This window comes from Magnolia sinica, chromosome 5 (assembly GCF_029962835.1).
Source record: "Magnolia sinica isolate HGM2019 chromosome 5, MsV1, whole genome shotgun sequence".
In the NCBI taxonomy this organism is placed as follows: domain Eukaryota; kingdom Viridiplantae; phylum Streptophyta; class Magnoliopsida; order Magnoliales; family Magnoliaceae; genus Magnolia; species Magnolia sinica.
The window spans coordinates 58,914,877-58,929,965 of record NC_080577.1 but is presented as its reverse complement, the minus strand read 5'-3'; the positions used below and the strand labels follow the sequence as shown (position 1 = coordinate 58,929,965).

The window sequence follows — 15,089 nt, the reverse complement described above, 5'->3', positions numbered from 1 at the left end:
GGGGCGTTACAGAAGACAACCCTCCACCTACTCGTCCATAGAAGAAGAAACGATAGAGTAAAACTGATCAATTATAAGAAAAATCAAGGAGTTTAACCAGCAACGCTTACAAAGTTCATGGGAAAACGTCAAAGCGTCTCAAAGTTTGATAAAGTTCAGCAATCCATACAGGGACGAGATGGTTGCGATCTTGCTTACTCTTCATTGCCACCATTCCATCCTCTAGAGCGAGCCTACAGATACAATAGCTCATAACAGAATTCTTTTCCATGCTCATTGAGTGATGAAAGAACATGTTCTTTTAAAAGGTTCCTTAGTCGAGTGTGGCTTTAGGTAGAGGGCCGAGAAGATTTCCCCGATGCACTTTCAGATGCTGATTTATAACCCCCACACCCTCTTTCCAACTCATTACTTCAAGACTCTTCAACAGAGATATGGGGTTCACGAAACTCCTACAATCTGTGGAAATGAAGAGTTTTGCACATGCGATTTCCTCAAACCATGTTCATATAATAACGCCCGGGCAAAGAGCATCATCACAAGAAATTCTGATACATTAATTAAGATTGGTCTATTGGGTGTTGTTGAAGTCACTTTTGATGTCTTTTATAGAGATGTTAATGTCTTTAAAGGATTTCTTAACTACTGGTGCCCTACCACCAAATCTTTCCATCTCCCCATTGGCAAAGTCAGCATTACCGTTTGGGACTTGTACATAATGGTCGGTCTCCCGATCACTGGTCATTTCTTCGATAAATATACGCCTACTAATGAAGAGTTCACCCACTTCTCTTCTGTTGGCCAGACTCAAATTTCGGAGACTACTATCGAACTTTTCTAGGCAATGGCCAAATTTCCAGATGTTAAAAAGATAACCAATCCAACTTGGCTCGCTTATTTTACCCGTTAGCTTCAGTGGGTTTTCAACTTATATCTTACTCATTTTACACAATCTCTTTAGCTCTTATACCTTTATTCTTCTTTTTCTCAGTATCTCAAGTGGTACCTGTAAAGATTTGGAGAATGTCAGGCAGAAGATTAAACATTCTGGGGCTTTTCCAAATCATGCGAACTGTCTACATTTATGGTCTACTGGTTAGGCTCAGCTGTTCTTCCAAGTTCCAAGTGGGTGGACGCAATCAAACCAACCCTTTTTGTAGTCACAAGAGCCATGACGAAAGGGACGAAGTACTCTTTTCCCCCTAGTACTCTGCTCTCTTTATCAAGCTTTTAGGGACGTCGTCACTCATTGCAAACGCCTCACCATTAGAGCTTCTTCTGTCTATGTGCCATGGCATTACTTTGCAGGTTGGCTTGGGTATATTTTTCGTAGACTTACGAAGAATCACACAAAGCTTATGTCAACCTCGACCGCCTTCCTTTATGGGACTATCAACAGAGGAAGATGATAAAGAAGACATGATTGGATTGTGGACAAGATAGGGGGCACCGTATCTATATCTCGTTCCATTAGTTCACACTCACGAACCATCTGGAGGACGACATTTCTTTAACACTAGTCGAACGACACGTTTTCATCTACATTCAGTCGTGCAGTCTACCTTCAAAGGAGAGCAATGAATTCTGGCACGAACCCTACTACCCAAGCAGATTTGCATGCCAATTCGGTTCAATCAAGTGATCTCGGAAACTTGCGAAGAGGTAACTCGAATCATGCGGAGTTATGGGACCGACCCTTGCAATTGGTCTTTTGTATGGAAACAACTGCTTACGGTGTGCACACAGGGGCTTAGTTCACACTACCTAGTTACAATCATTTAGTTAAAGCTTTCTATGGCTAGATGCGATGGTGGGTTCACCAATACTACCTGGTGCATAATAACTACTCAGTGAATCATTTTGTATGGATTATTCATCCACCTAGGTCCAGGAATTACAATCCTGACCAATGCATCAGTTATACATTAGAGAATGATCATGCCCCTGCTCATCGTCAAACATGCATCATGATATCCATAAAAGAGCCCATCTGTTAGCTTAAACCCATCAATACTAATAGAAGCCTGGATAGCCTATGAGGTTCCTATGGACAAAAGAATGCCATAAGAGTGACCTACAACTGAGGTGACACTCGACTTGCAAGGAGGAGGTAATGAATCAGCTTCGCAGGTATCGACTGTCGGGCTCTATACACTCAGTCAGTAGATGGCGGCCAAATAGGTGGAACCAAACCAAAGTCTCCGATTGCCTCTTCTACTATGAGATCGGCCCGCTACCTGTGCTCAAGTGCTGACCCCGTCTCTTCCATTTAAACAAAGTGGACAAAGTGCCCTTTCAGCCCCTTCATAGTCAAGAGCACATACGATCGACATTGGTTCATCGAACAAAGGCAAGCTGGTCATGGTGGAAGAACCTATTAAGGTCATGTAACTGATTCTGAGCTTATAACTATTAAGGCAATGTTAGGATGAGAACGTGCGAAAGGTTCTTGATGAGATATGAACGCATTCGACAAAGGGCAATCATGATCAAAAGGAGGTAACAATTACTTTATAGTTGGCAAAATGGAAGTGTACCACACAAGCAACTGTTACTCTCATGACCGCGTCAAGAGTTCTATAAATTGCAAAAGAAGGCATGGAGAAAAGCATCCATGATTAATCAACCAAACCCAAACACAAACTAATTAGTCAACAAGACGCTGCTTATCCAATTCTTTGAGATGCTTAGCTTAGCTTGGCCATTAGGAGTAGTCTAGTATGTCCTTACGATCACACTGTACTAATTTAGTGATAGCCATTAGTTGTAATTCCCTTCCATCTGCGCTCGCATGCCGGATCTGAATGAAGACCTTAGCTCTAGTAATTGCCCACCTACGCTCATACGCTAGGTTGACAGTAGGTTGTAATCTTGACATTACTCAGTCCTTGGTCATCAGTGCGCTGCTCCTTGAAGCACGTCGCTGCTCTCAACCAGGTTGGTGATCTCGACTTAGTGGTAAGTACTCACCTTTTCACACTCATCTCTCGACTATATTTCTGCTCAGTCACACAATTGTTGCACCTTCAAGAGTCCTTGGTTTCCAAGGAAAAAATAACACACATTGGAGGAATATCTCCAACCTTCGTAAATCGCCTAATATTGCACTTGACAGTTGGGAAAATAGACGGCTGGTCGTGTTCCCAACGAAGCTCCACTCTATTTCATATGCCAGGTGTGGATGCTGGAGGAGCAGATTCCCCGAGGTTATGGGAGATCTACTCTCTTCTTTCCACTTGGTTGCCTCGTTCGAGGGCTTCTGTGATGGGGATAAGAGTGTTATATTTGCCAATAGTCACCACTAACCAATTATTACGATTCTATAGCTGGTTAAAGCTTATAGAAATGCTTAAGATTAAGAACCCAAAGATGACTCACGAGTTTACGTTCTAGAGATTTCAAGGGACCGCGGTTACAAAGAGGGAAGGTGTTAGGTACCCACTTTATTCGTACGGATGTACAATATTTACTTCGCAAGATCTGACTAAGGTCTGAAGAATAAGGGTTGTTCTCGCATGCAGAAAATGTAATGCGATGCAATGATACTAGTGATTGATCGATTTGAATTTCTAACAGGCGGGATTCGATTATATCGGCAAGCCGCAAAGCATATGTTCGAAACGATCAAATTAGGTGCAAATGATGCTTGATGTTGTATGGATGCTTATGATAAGACACTGGCCAACCGACTAAGATTTCTGGTGGACTTGCTGTGATTATATTGGCCGGTCTCAGAGCATACGTCCGCCAGTCAGATACAGTGAAAATGATGGAATGTGAAGTATATGCTAAAATGACAGCTAGATAGCTAAGGTTTTTGATGGGCAAGATCCGATTATATTGGCAATCCACATATCATATGCACATCAGTCAGATGCGTGAAAATGATGTAAATGCACTATAATATTGATGCATATGAGGGGTAGGGGGGTTGAGAGAGGAATGAATGTTGCACGATGCTGATGCATTGATCTGATAAAAGTGATAGAGGTTTGAACGATAGGATGAACGGTAGTGTCGCAAAGCTAGATTGAGTGGCTCAAATTTGAACTCAAGTGGCTCAAGAGGCTTGGGCTCTGGCTAGGCTAAACTAGACTAGGGCTGAGCTCTCTCTCTCTTACTCTCTATGGTGGAAGGATGGCTTCTTGGATTTCTAGATCTCTTGAAATAGGATGGGATGTTTCATGATGCTTGGTGTGTGTGAAATGAGAAGGGGAGAGGGGCTATTTATAGTCTCTCAACCCGATTTTCTTGTAATTTCTGGTGATCTTAGGGGTAAAATATAATTGAATGGCTGGGATTGACGATTGCCACATGGCATCATCTCATGAGTTAGATGAGGTGGTAAAAATGTAATTTTGGGTAAGAAGATGGATGTCAGAGTAAACGTACCTCAATCGCACACTTAAGGTTCCAAAAAGGAGAAACTCACATGCTTGAAGGATGATGCTCAAAAGAGGGGGAGTGCCACATGGCCAACAACAACCTGGCTTCCGCCGGTCTCCACTTGGACTCCCTGCTTTGGCAGACAGCATCCTCCAAGCATGTGGAGGTTCTGCTATGAGGGTTGTTGGTTTGAGGTTTCAGCCATTTCTCCAATTGTCTTAGTTTTGAGCTTTGGTTCGGGCTTGGTTTTGAGCTTAATTAGGTGAGTTTTCTAGGTTGTTGGGTTGGGTAAGCTGATCAGGTGCGTTGACTCAAGATTATAGGATTTTGGGTTCCTAAGATTTAGGTCTAGGGTGACCGGGCTGAGTTTGGTGTTTAGGATTGGGTTTCCTGGGGTTTAGTCTTCTAGTGTTAGTGACGCAGAGATGAACGTGATGAGGTCGATCATCGTCTTCCTTAAGGGGGATAACTACTTTGAATCCACGAAGCTTCTCTGGACTCCTCACAGAGACTTCTCGAATCCACGAGGGAAAATAGAAACTAAAAATAATTCTAAAAAGACGAAATCAATTTGTTGAATATTGATAGCTGAAATAAATGAGTCTGCAACCCTTTAAATAGAGATACCAAGACTTAGAATAAGTTTAGGAATTAAAATATAACTAAAACTCCTTAAAATTCGTAACTTACTATAAATAGTAAAATTTCTATTTATAGTAAGTGTCCTATGTGGCTTAACCACATTATTCTCCTAATTTTTCTAAACACTTTTCATGTTGGGCGCAACTCCTAAAGCCCAATGGATGAAGAGTTGTAATCAAACTAAAACTTACTATTTATAGTAAAAACGAAATTAAACATGGAATTCGACCATCGATACAATGGAATCTCGCAAATTCGGCATGGGAAACTCAATTATGCCTGGTTGGCTGGCTAAAGTAGCTTGTCATACCCCAAAATCATATAAGGTATGTCGAGTAACTCATTTCGGTTTGCGAGATATGCTTGTTTTAAGGTTCTGACGGTCTTGATGACTTCTACCTCCGATCGGGCCTTCTCTGATCCATCTTGGACATGAAAGTGTTCGCGACCCGCTCTACATCAGTCCCCTCCACTTTAGAAGAACTCGTCCTCGAGTTCTCGTGCTGCTTCGGTTCTTGATACTCAGTCTGGTGCGCTGTAGTGATACCCGGATAAAAAGTATGATCAATTTACGGTCCACCTTCTTTTGGTCTAACCATGCTAGGAACGTATCTGTGACACGTTCTACATCAAACCTCTCAACTGGAAAAAACTCATCCTCAAGTTACTCAAAGAACTTAGCTCATGATTCTGAGATAACCTCTGTTGCCGATATTTATTAGCCATTTTCTTATACTTGACATTAGGCTCTTGAGATGACACAATACATATACTCATGCTTTTCCTTGACTTGACTAGTATCGATCAATTCCTTCACTCCTGCCTTCAAAATCTGACATTCTTTCTGATTCACCTAACAGTGAGGCTGGTTGGGTAAGCTAGCCCCAGGAATAAGGCCTATGTGATGTTGGATGTCCCTCATGGGGGGCAATCTATCGAGTAAATCTTCAAGCCAGACTTTTTAAAATTCGTTAAGGAAAGGCCTAAACTTGGAAGAATGTCTAAGTGTTTCAATTCCTCACCATTTACCACTACGGCGTATACCTCGCCAGCTTCCTTTGATTCCTCCACGAAACCTCGAATGGTCAAGAGGGAGCGCCCCTCCACTTTAGAAGCTTCGGGGTGTTTCTCTAGTGCCATAAGGGCAAGCATTATCTTTCGATCGTCCTTAACAAAGACGTAAACATTGTCTCGTCCTCGGTGGGTCGCATTACCGTCTGACTGCCATGGTTGACCGAGTAACATATCGCATGCTTCCATGTCTACCACGCCACAAAGTATTTGATCTTTATAAGTTTTACCAATTGAAAACGAGACAGTTCATTGTTCAGTTACCTTGGTCTTGTTCACCATTTTAATCCAGCCAATTGAGTAAGGGGAATGATGTTTTGTCGTAGGTAGCTGCAACTTGTCCACCATCATTTTCGAGACGATGTTCTCGTTACTACCATTGTCTATGATTATATCACAGACCTTGCCATTAACGGCGCACTGTGTACGGAATATAATGTCATTGTGGATGTAATTCTTTTCGTGGGGTGTACATTAATCGCCTCATGATTAGAGATTCGCCATGATCATCACCCATCTATAATTTGTCATGTGCTCCTTCCTCAGTGGCTTGCTCATCTTCATCAAAGCAAGGGTATTCTTCTGCGGCCTTACCTTTAGTGCCCCCTTTGTTAATGGTTAAGTGGGTTGTGGGGTGTTGAAGCCTAGATGAGCCGCTCCCATTGGTTGCAGGAGATTGAGGATGTCCTGCTACTAGTTCTTTTCCTCGTGTCAGTTCTGAATCCTGAATGAGACTCGTCATGGGGGGTCGAGTTGAAGGGTAAGGCTAAATAGGAACTCTTGCAAGCTGTGTTTCTGTATTACCTGTCAACTGAACTACTTCATACACGGTCTTAGCTGGGTGCATTTGAACTCGGTCCTGAATCGCCGATCGTAACCCACCTATAAATTGTGCTACCTTTTATGACTCCGCTTTTGATAGATTGTTTCGTGTTGCCAACTGCTGAAATTCTTCAGTGTAATCTGTGACGGTTCGATTCCTCTGTTGGCAATTTTAGTATTGCTGGAACAATAACTGCTCGTATTCACTAAGGAGGAATCATGATCGAAGAAGACATTTCATCCGTGACCATGATGAGATGATGCCTTGTTCTGTCGAGTACGTGAGAGTTGTAATTGCTCCCACTATGCAGAAGTGCCGGATTTTAATTTGAAGGCTACCAACTTCACCTTTTTATATTCTAGCATATCCATGTAATCGAAATATCGTTATACTTCAACAAGCTAGTTGAGGAAATCTTTTATACATAATAATCCATTAAAACTAGGAAGTTTGGCCTTACCTCGATAGTCTCTTTCAACACGATCTAGACGATTTCCTCCATGGACTGGTCATCGGGCAAAGCCATCATTGAGGTCCTCGTCGCTAGAACTCGCATTTTCTGGTATAGCCCTACGATTCACCACTGATAGTCCTCTATGGAAATCGGGGTTGTGCCGTACAACAACCATGGGCGGTTGAGCATCACTTAGGGCTGGAGACAGAATTAACGCATCCGCAAGACAGTCGAGGGTTGCTTGCAGCCCTTACATGGTCAACTGACTTTCTCGGTGGAAAGTTCCCGTCTTTCTGAAAGATAATGAATCCTTGAATCACCATCCATAGGCTTTTGGTCCATACCCTCATTGTTTGCCATCGGCCCCGAGGGGAGTTATCGCTTTGATACCAATTGACGCAGAGATGAACATGATGAGGTTGATCACCGTTTTTCTCAGGCGAAATAACTACTTCGAATCCACGAAGCTTCTTTGGACTCCTCATAGAGACTTCATGAATTCACGAGAAAAAATAAAAACTAGAAATAATTCTAGAAAGTGAAAATAAATTTGTTGAATATTGATAGCTAAAATAAATGAGTTTGCAACTCTTTAAACAGGGATACCAAGACTTGGAATAAGTTTAAGAATTCAAATATAAATAAAACTCCCTAAAATTCATAACTTACTATAAATAGTAAATTTTCTATTTATAGTAAGTGTCTTATGTGGCTTTGCCACGTTATTTTCCTAATTTTTCTAAACACTTTTCATGTTGGGCGCAACTCCGCACCCAACGAATGAAGAATTGTAATCAAACTAAAACTTACTATTTATAGTAAAAATGGAATTAAATATGGAATTCGACCATCGATACAATGGAATCTCATGAATTCGGCATGGGCAACCCGGATGTGCCGGGTTGGTTGGCTAAAGTAGATTGTCCTACCCCAAAATCATATATGGTAAGTTTGTGAGATATGCCTGTTTTAAGGTTCTGACAGTCTTAATGACTTCTGCCTCTGATCGGGCCTTCTTTGATCCACCTTGACTTCTACCTCTGATCGGGCCTTCTTTGATCCACCTTGGACATGAAAGTGTCCACAACCCGTTCTACATCAGTTAGGGTTTAGAATTAGAGTGTGATTGTGATGAGGGTTTCTAAGGTTTATGCTTCTAAGGTCAGGGTTTAAGATTAAGATGTGGTTGTCCATCCATCCGTTGAAACTCTATTACCTTATGCAAGCCTAGGGTGGGGTGTCTACACCGGGGGTTAGTAGTTTTAGTTTGAATAGGACCCAATAAATTCTAGTACGCCTAGCAAATCCAACGGGTTCCACAGGACCGAATTCCAAACCAACAGGGTCCTTCACTAAATCATTGCTCTGGAAAAAGAACTAGGGCCTAGTAAATGCAGTCGAGGCTTTTAAAGCTAAACACTTTTTAAAGCTTAATTGCAGCTTGTGCTCAGCGTTGGGATGCACCTTTTTATACGCGCGGGCACACACACATTGGTTTGATCGTGTATATAGAGGAAATAGGCACTAAAGAGCCCACTCGTCAAACTAACCCGAGCCAACAGTTTAGTGCCTATTTTATCGTGCGTCAGACGAGATGGGGGGTTGCAAAGTGAATCCAAACATAGCATTAGCTACCATTTACATCAAAACGAGGTTTAGGCCTCTAAAGCCCCTTTAGAGGGTGCATCCAAATGACGTTTGCACCTCAACCGCTCCTTTTGAAGGGCGCGTCCGAACAGGCCCCAAAGCATGCACAGATCTACATCAATGTAAACATGCATCTTGGCTGACGATCGGATCAGCCTTGTTTTCTTGTTATCACACACTCACGTACCATCGACTCATCTGTAACGGGCCTTCCCCCATTCCAATCTATAACCAGCTGAGCAGAGACACAGGGCCTGTGGGTTCGACTCAGGCTTCACCTTCTGGCCAGCAGCTTGTCTCTACCTCAGTTACAAGCGCACAAAACAGAGCTGTGGGACCTGCTGTGATGTGTATGACTACCACTCCCATCCATCATTTGCCATAGACCATGCTTGGACGTGAGCCCAAAAATCAGGCCTATCCGAAACCTAAGTTGGACCTACATGAGGATCGAGACACAGCATTGAAACCTTCTTGGGGCCACACAACAGGTTTCGATCTATGGTAAACATGTAACTAAGGAACATTTGGATATAGGAACCAACAATATGTCTACTTCTTTCTCGATGGTTCCTATATCCGCTTTGATGTGCTGTACTCTCTGTTCACCGGCAAACAACAGGTTTCCATCTGCCAGGAACACATTTAATTTCATTTACCATACAGGGAAAAAAAAGGGAAAATGATACAAAAACCCATCGCGCGCCATAGGACCTTGAGTGATCTTTTATGCACTGGACTGTTTCACAGACTAGAATCAATGGATAAATATCCGTGCCAACCGTCCATCAGAAATTAACAGCACATAGAATCCTTACTGTGTCGAATTCAAGCATGCTGCCTCAAGCTCTGTGCTGATGTTCTGTTCGTCAATCAGGTCGGCGGACATGGCTGCTGGTATCCTGTGTCGCTTTAGAATCCGAGAAGTAGCAACCCGTGCCGAATGATAGTTCAGCACAACCACCCTCTCATCATCCAGATCGAACCTCACGTTCTCTTGCTTGCAGTTCTCCACAAGTTCACATAGGTGTTTCAGGTTCTTGACTCCGTCTCCATTCACTTTCTTCACCTGGTCATGCCATGTGCTGTGTTATAGATGAGTGTGTGATCAGATCTTAAAATTCTTAAACCTAAAACTCTGCAAGTTCCAATCAACCTGGTTGGCCAACATGGATGGTGATGCATGTTAAGGAGATTTTCTCCATGGTCCCATTCACCAAGAAATGATAGATGAACTATACGACGCTTGACCACCCCTTTTTTGCTTTAAAAAAAGCAGCACAACTTTAATAAGAAAAAAGGGCAAAAGCATGGCCCACAATGCTACAAAGCAAAAGAGCAACAAGAATTATTTAAATAAATAAAACAAACTTAGGAAGGTAACAAGCAAAAGGCTTGAGCACAATGGCCCATGCAACTATACCAACTTGGCCTTCCTAAACATCTTGTCCAGTCTACCAAAATGATTATGAAAACAGCTAATGCTACGGAGATTAGCTTCAAACTCGTGTCGATAGAAAACTCCAGTGGACCACACCATAGGAAACAGTGGGAATGAGGAAGCCTACCATCGACACCTTTTTGCCATGATGTTTAAATGCTATTCATCCCGTTCATAAAATGACTAAAGCAGGATGAAGGGAAAAATCAAATATCAGCCTGATCCAAAAATTGGTGGGTCCCAAGAAGGTCTCAATGGTGTGTAACTCCATCCTCACTGTTCCATGTGGTGTGTCCAATTATATTTGCATGACGTGGCGACAGATTCAGCTGTGGGAGCAGGGAAGTGTCTGTTTCAAAATGGCTATGAAGTGGGAGCAGGAGCATGATTTGGAAGTGGAAGCGGCATCCAATTAGAAGGATCATGCAACTAAGGTCCCAATGGAGCTTTGGATCAGCCGGATTTTGGGCTCACATCCTGATATGATATGTTCCAAATGATGGATAGAATGGATGTTAGGGCAGGCCCCACAGAGCCTTTTGTTTCAACCCCATAATCCAGGAGGGACACACATCGTTACGATTTACAAGTGGGGCACATGAGTATGATGATGGGTCCTGCCTTGGACTGTGCCCAAAAATATCCTCAATGGAAGAAACCAAACCCTTCAATCAGTGGCCTACAAATAGAAGTTTAATAAAACAAAGTTGCAGCAACAATCCACATTCAATGGCCAAAGGACCAGGTTCATGGCTACAATCTCCTAGTCAGAGATTTTCGGAGCATAGCCTATCAACAGTGGGTCCCCTTGGATCAACAGCATGGATCACCAAAGCATGGGCCCCATTTGCATTACATGAGGCAGTGAATACTTCACATAGGTCAGGGCCAAGGATCATATAATTCATACTACAAAGCAAGGCTTCGAAATAAAAGGATTATCGTACCTGTAGTTCTGCCAGCCTCTCATACCCCGCATTGATGTCATCCATCAGCACCTGAAGCAAGAGAAAGTGCAGCAACAGCATCAGTGGTGAGTTCACAGATAAGAAAAAGGTAATAAAAAGCAAACCAACTTATATCTCAAGAGATACAAATGGGATCCTTGATCCAACTGGTTGATCCGATGGGCTTCACTGTGGATGGTTGATGCAAAAATCTTTCAGATTGGAAGATCAAGTCAGTCGAATCTTTGGCCATTTTTCCAGATGGTTACTGCAACTTTCTTCTTAACTGTCTATTTGTAGGCTACTAAAGGGCTAAGATCTTCCAAACAAATGGATTTATAGGGTCCATCAGATTAATGGTTCGGATCACTGAACTATACATGGTGAGACTCATCTGATCAACAATCAGGATTAATGAACAATCCACTGTAGGAAGCCCCCTTCCACAGTGAAGCTCATCAGATCAACTGTCAGGATAACGAATCATTGGCCCACTTGCATACTTCATGCATCAGGAAAGGGATGGCAATGGGCCAGTATCAGGTCAGATCAGGGCGAAACTGAGCCCGACCCATTTACTAAATGGGCTTAAAATGAGGGAAGAGAACCATCTACAATCCATTTATGCACTGTTACTTCTCAAAAGAAAAAGAAGAAGAAGAAGAAGAAGAACCTTCTACAATCTATGCACTGTTACTACTGAAAAAATAAGGAACAAAAGATTAAAAAAAATAAAAATAAAAAAAGGAACAAAAGAACAACAGCAGAAAACAAAACACAAAATGAAGAAGAATATGTCAGTGTCGATTTCACTTTGGCTTTTGACATAGTGATTTCACTTTTGCTACTCAAATTCACTTCTTCAAAAAACCAACTGCTTAGCACCAGCACTTGTTCACATAACCTATGTATCAATGCTATGAGGTTTCTTCTCATAACAGCATCAAAACCTTAAAAGTCTTCTATTATTAGGTCTTTTCATCAAAAAGCATAGTTAAACGGTATCAGCCCTGTACTTGAGTTCCTGACGAACTTTGACACCTTGTTTACGGTGCTTTCTATATTTAACAAGAGAAATGAAAAGGCTACTAGCAGCAGGATTAGAATCCTACTTCCCCAAATATGTCATCTGTTCACGAGATCAAAGCAGTTCACCAGATGGGCCCTGCCACATACGTGCCATTTCATGAAAATCGGGCCAGTCCAGAATCAGGTGGGCCACCCATTGGATCATCCATCAGGGTTCTCCAGTGGGCCCGCCCCACCCGTTGGCCAGTCAAGATCCTTGGCCAAAATCCCGACTGGATTTTGGCTTATATATAAAACCATGTAGTTGTATTTAGGAACATGTGTTGTGATTTTGGCTTATATATAAGACCCTGAAGTTGTATTTAGGACCATGTGTGTGCGTGTATTGGCTTCTATACAGAACCATGCAGTTGTATATGGGACTCCATAAAGGGTGCAAGTTTATTTGGATACATTTATTTTAATTTTTTGTTTTCTCCTCTTTATTTCAAAGATGACATATTTTAGGACAATTTTATGCGTGAGCGAACAGAGTTTTAGTATTGGCTTCTTTGTTTGAAGTAGGATTTGCAAAAGGCTACATAAAGCCATGCATATGGAACTTTCGCAGGATGTTATGATTTCTCAATTGAAAATGTTGCTATTTTCCGTGTTTCCTGTGATTAAATTCATTGGAAGCATGATGCATTGGCGAGATTTTTCTAGCAAGGTGTTCTGTAATGGAACGGTGGTCATAACAGTCACCCCCATTAACGTTACTATACGGCATTACGGCTTCCGTAACAGCCGTTGCGACCTTTTTTTTATTTCATAAAAAAAACCCCCATATTGGCCTTGTAACGGGCTGTCACAGGACCATTACGGGTCAATTTTTCCATAACAGCCACTACAACCCCATAACACACACTGGCCGTAACAGCACACAATGTTTTCTAGACACCCTTCGCGAGAGATTCCATTGGGATTTGGTGGTGTGACTCCACTATTCTGTTCATCATATTTCTTGGCTATTTTCCTGTACAATTGAAGATTTGTAGCACTTCGAGGTGCATTTAGTGCTTCAAATTGCTTTTATATCTTAGGCAAGTAAATTCCATTTCCATCTTGTTGCTACATTAGCCAATGTAAAAAAAAAAAAAAAGAAAAAAAAAGAAAAAAAAAAATTTTAAAGAAAGAAAGAAAGAAAGGATGCATAAGACTTGACCAATAATTTTTTCATACACAACCCACCAAATTTTTGGACCAGTCTTAAGAAAGGATTTGGCCAACGGTCATCTCAAAAAAGAACCAACAGTTCACATCTTTATGTACATTCATGGTGCATCCCACCTGATTAACAGCCTAGATCTCATGCACACACGGTGACAGTAGGATTTATAATCCTACTCCCACAAGTACACTTTGCAGAGATCATTTATTGGTTGTTTGGCATCTTGTCTTTTGTTTTAAATAAACTTGTTTCGTAAAATTACTTTTTCAAAAAAAAGAAAAGAAGCTCTCATTTGAAATAAGTACGTTTGGCAAAACGTTAAAATAAGAGCTCTTGTTAGGGGTAGTTGGATGTCATTTTTAAAGATTACAAAAACTCCATTATAAAAGCAATCCTAATAGTTGTTTTGGTAGATCTCACCAAAGATGGACCGTACTCCAAATGGCAAAAGAATGAATAGCTACAATCTTCATGTTTTAAGACATTTGGGCCACCATTATGTTGGACATTGGATGTGGATCGTCCATCATATGGAGCCCACCTTTAATGTGGACCGTTCATCGTGTGAGCCAAACCTTTAAAGTGGGCCGTCCATCATGCAAGGTCCATATTGCATGTGGACCATTTATCATTGGGGGCCCATCTTGATGTAAGTCATCCATCATGTGGGACCCACCATCAATTTTAATTGTCCTTTATGTGGGGCCCCTCAATGTCCACTACCCATCACCCATCACGTGGAGTCCGCATTTGATGTGTCCATGCATGGGCCCTACCCTTTTTTTTTTTTTTGAGAAGTGACGAAATTATATTAATGAAAAAAGGAAACAAAAGGGATTGGCCTGCTGAGATAGCAGACCAACACACCTAAGAAAAAGAAAATGAAAGCGGCTTGCTGCAGCCAGGCTGCCGAGCGAGGGAGGCCCATTCCACTATGGAGAAATGGACCTTCTTAATTAAAAACCCAACATCGTGAGCTTCCCCTTTGAAGCATCTCCCATTGCACTCTTCCCAAATCGCCCACCAAACCGCCGCTAAAGACTTTCTCCAAACTTGATTTATTTGTTTCCCAAAGTCTGCCCCGTGCCAAGTTTGAAGCAAGCTGGCGGAAGAGGAGGGGAGAACCCAAGAAATATTGAACCAAAGAAAAACTGCTGACCAAAGCTGAAGAGTGAGGGGACAGTGAATAAAGAGATGATCCACTGATTCTGCATCCACCATGCAGCAAAGGCAGATGTTAGGAATGCACATACGTCTTTTCCTAAGATTATCTATTGTGAGAACCTTCCTGATGCTGACAAGCCAAGTGAAGACCGCAATATTTGGCGGGAGATTGTATTTCCACATATGAACTGCCGGGGAGACTGCCGAACTGTAGGAGTAGTTGAGGATACAGTTGTATAGGGATTTGAGTGAGAAGACTCCTTTTTTATCCAGAT

General features: G+C 42.0%; 1 protein-coding gene across 2 annotated transcripts in view; it reads right to left on the bottom strand.

Annotated features, from left to right (window-relative positions):
• Window positions 1-9,627: 9,627 nt before the first annotated feature.
• Window positions 9,628-15,089, bottom strand: part of LOC131246065 (protease Do-like 10, mitochondrial) — a 100,253-nt gene continuing 94,791 nt past the window's right edge. Inside the window, exons 7-8 of one of the 2 annotated variants that reach the window (XM_058245924.1) lie at window positions 11,412-11,462; window positions 9,628-10,092 (exon numbers count right to left, since the gene is read on the bottom strand). In XM_058245924.1, coding sequence (XP_058101907.1) covers window positions 9,838-10,092; window positions 11,412-11,462 — 306 coding nt within the window. In that variant the 3' untranslated portion in view covers window positions 9,628-9,837. Of the gene's footprint in view, window positions 10,109-11,411; window positions 11,463-15,089 lie in introns of both variants that reach the window. The other variant, XM_058245925.1, reaches the window with a different exon arrangement.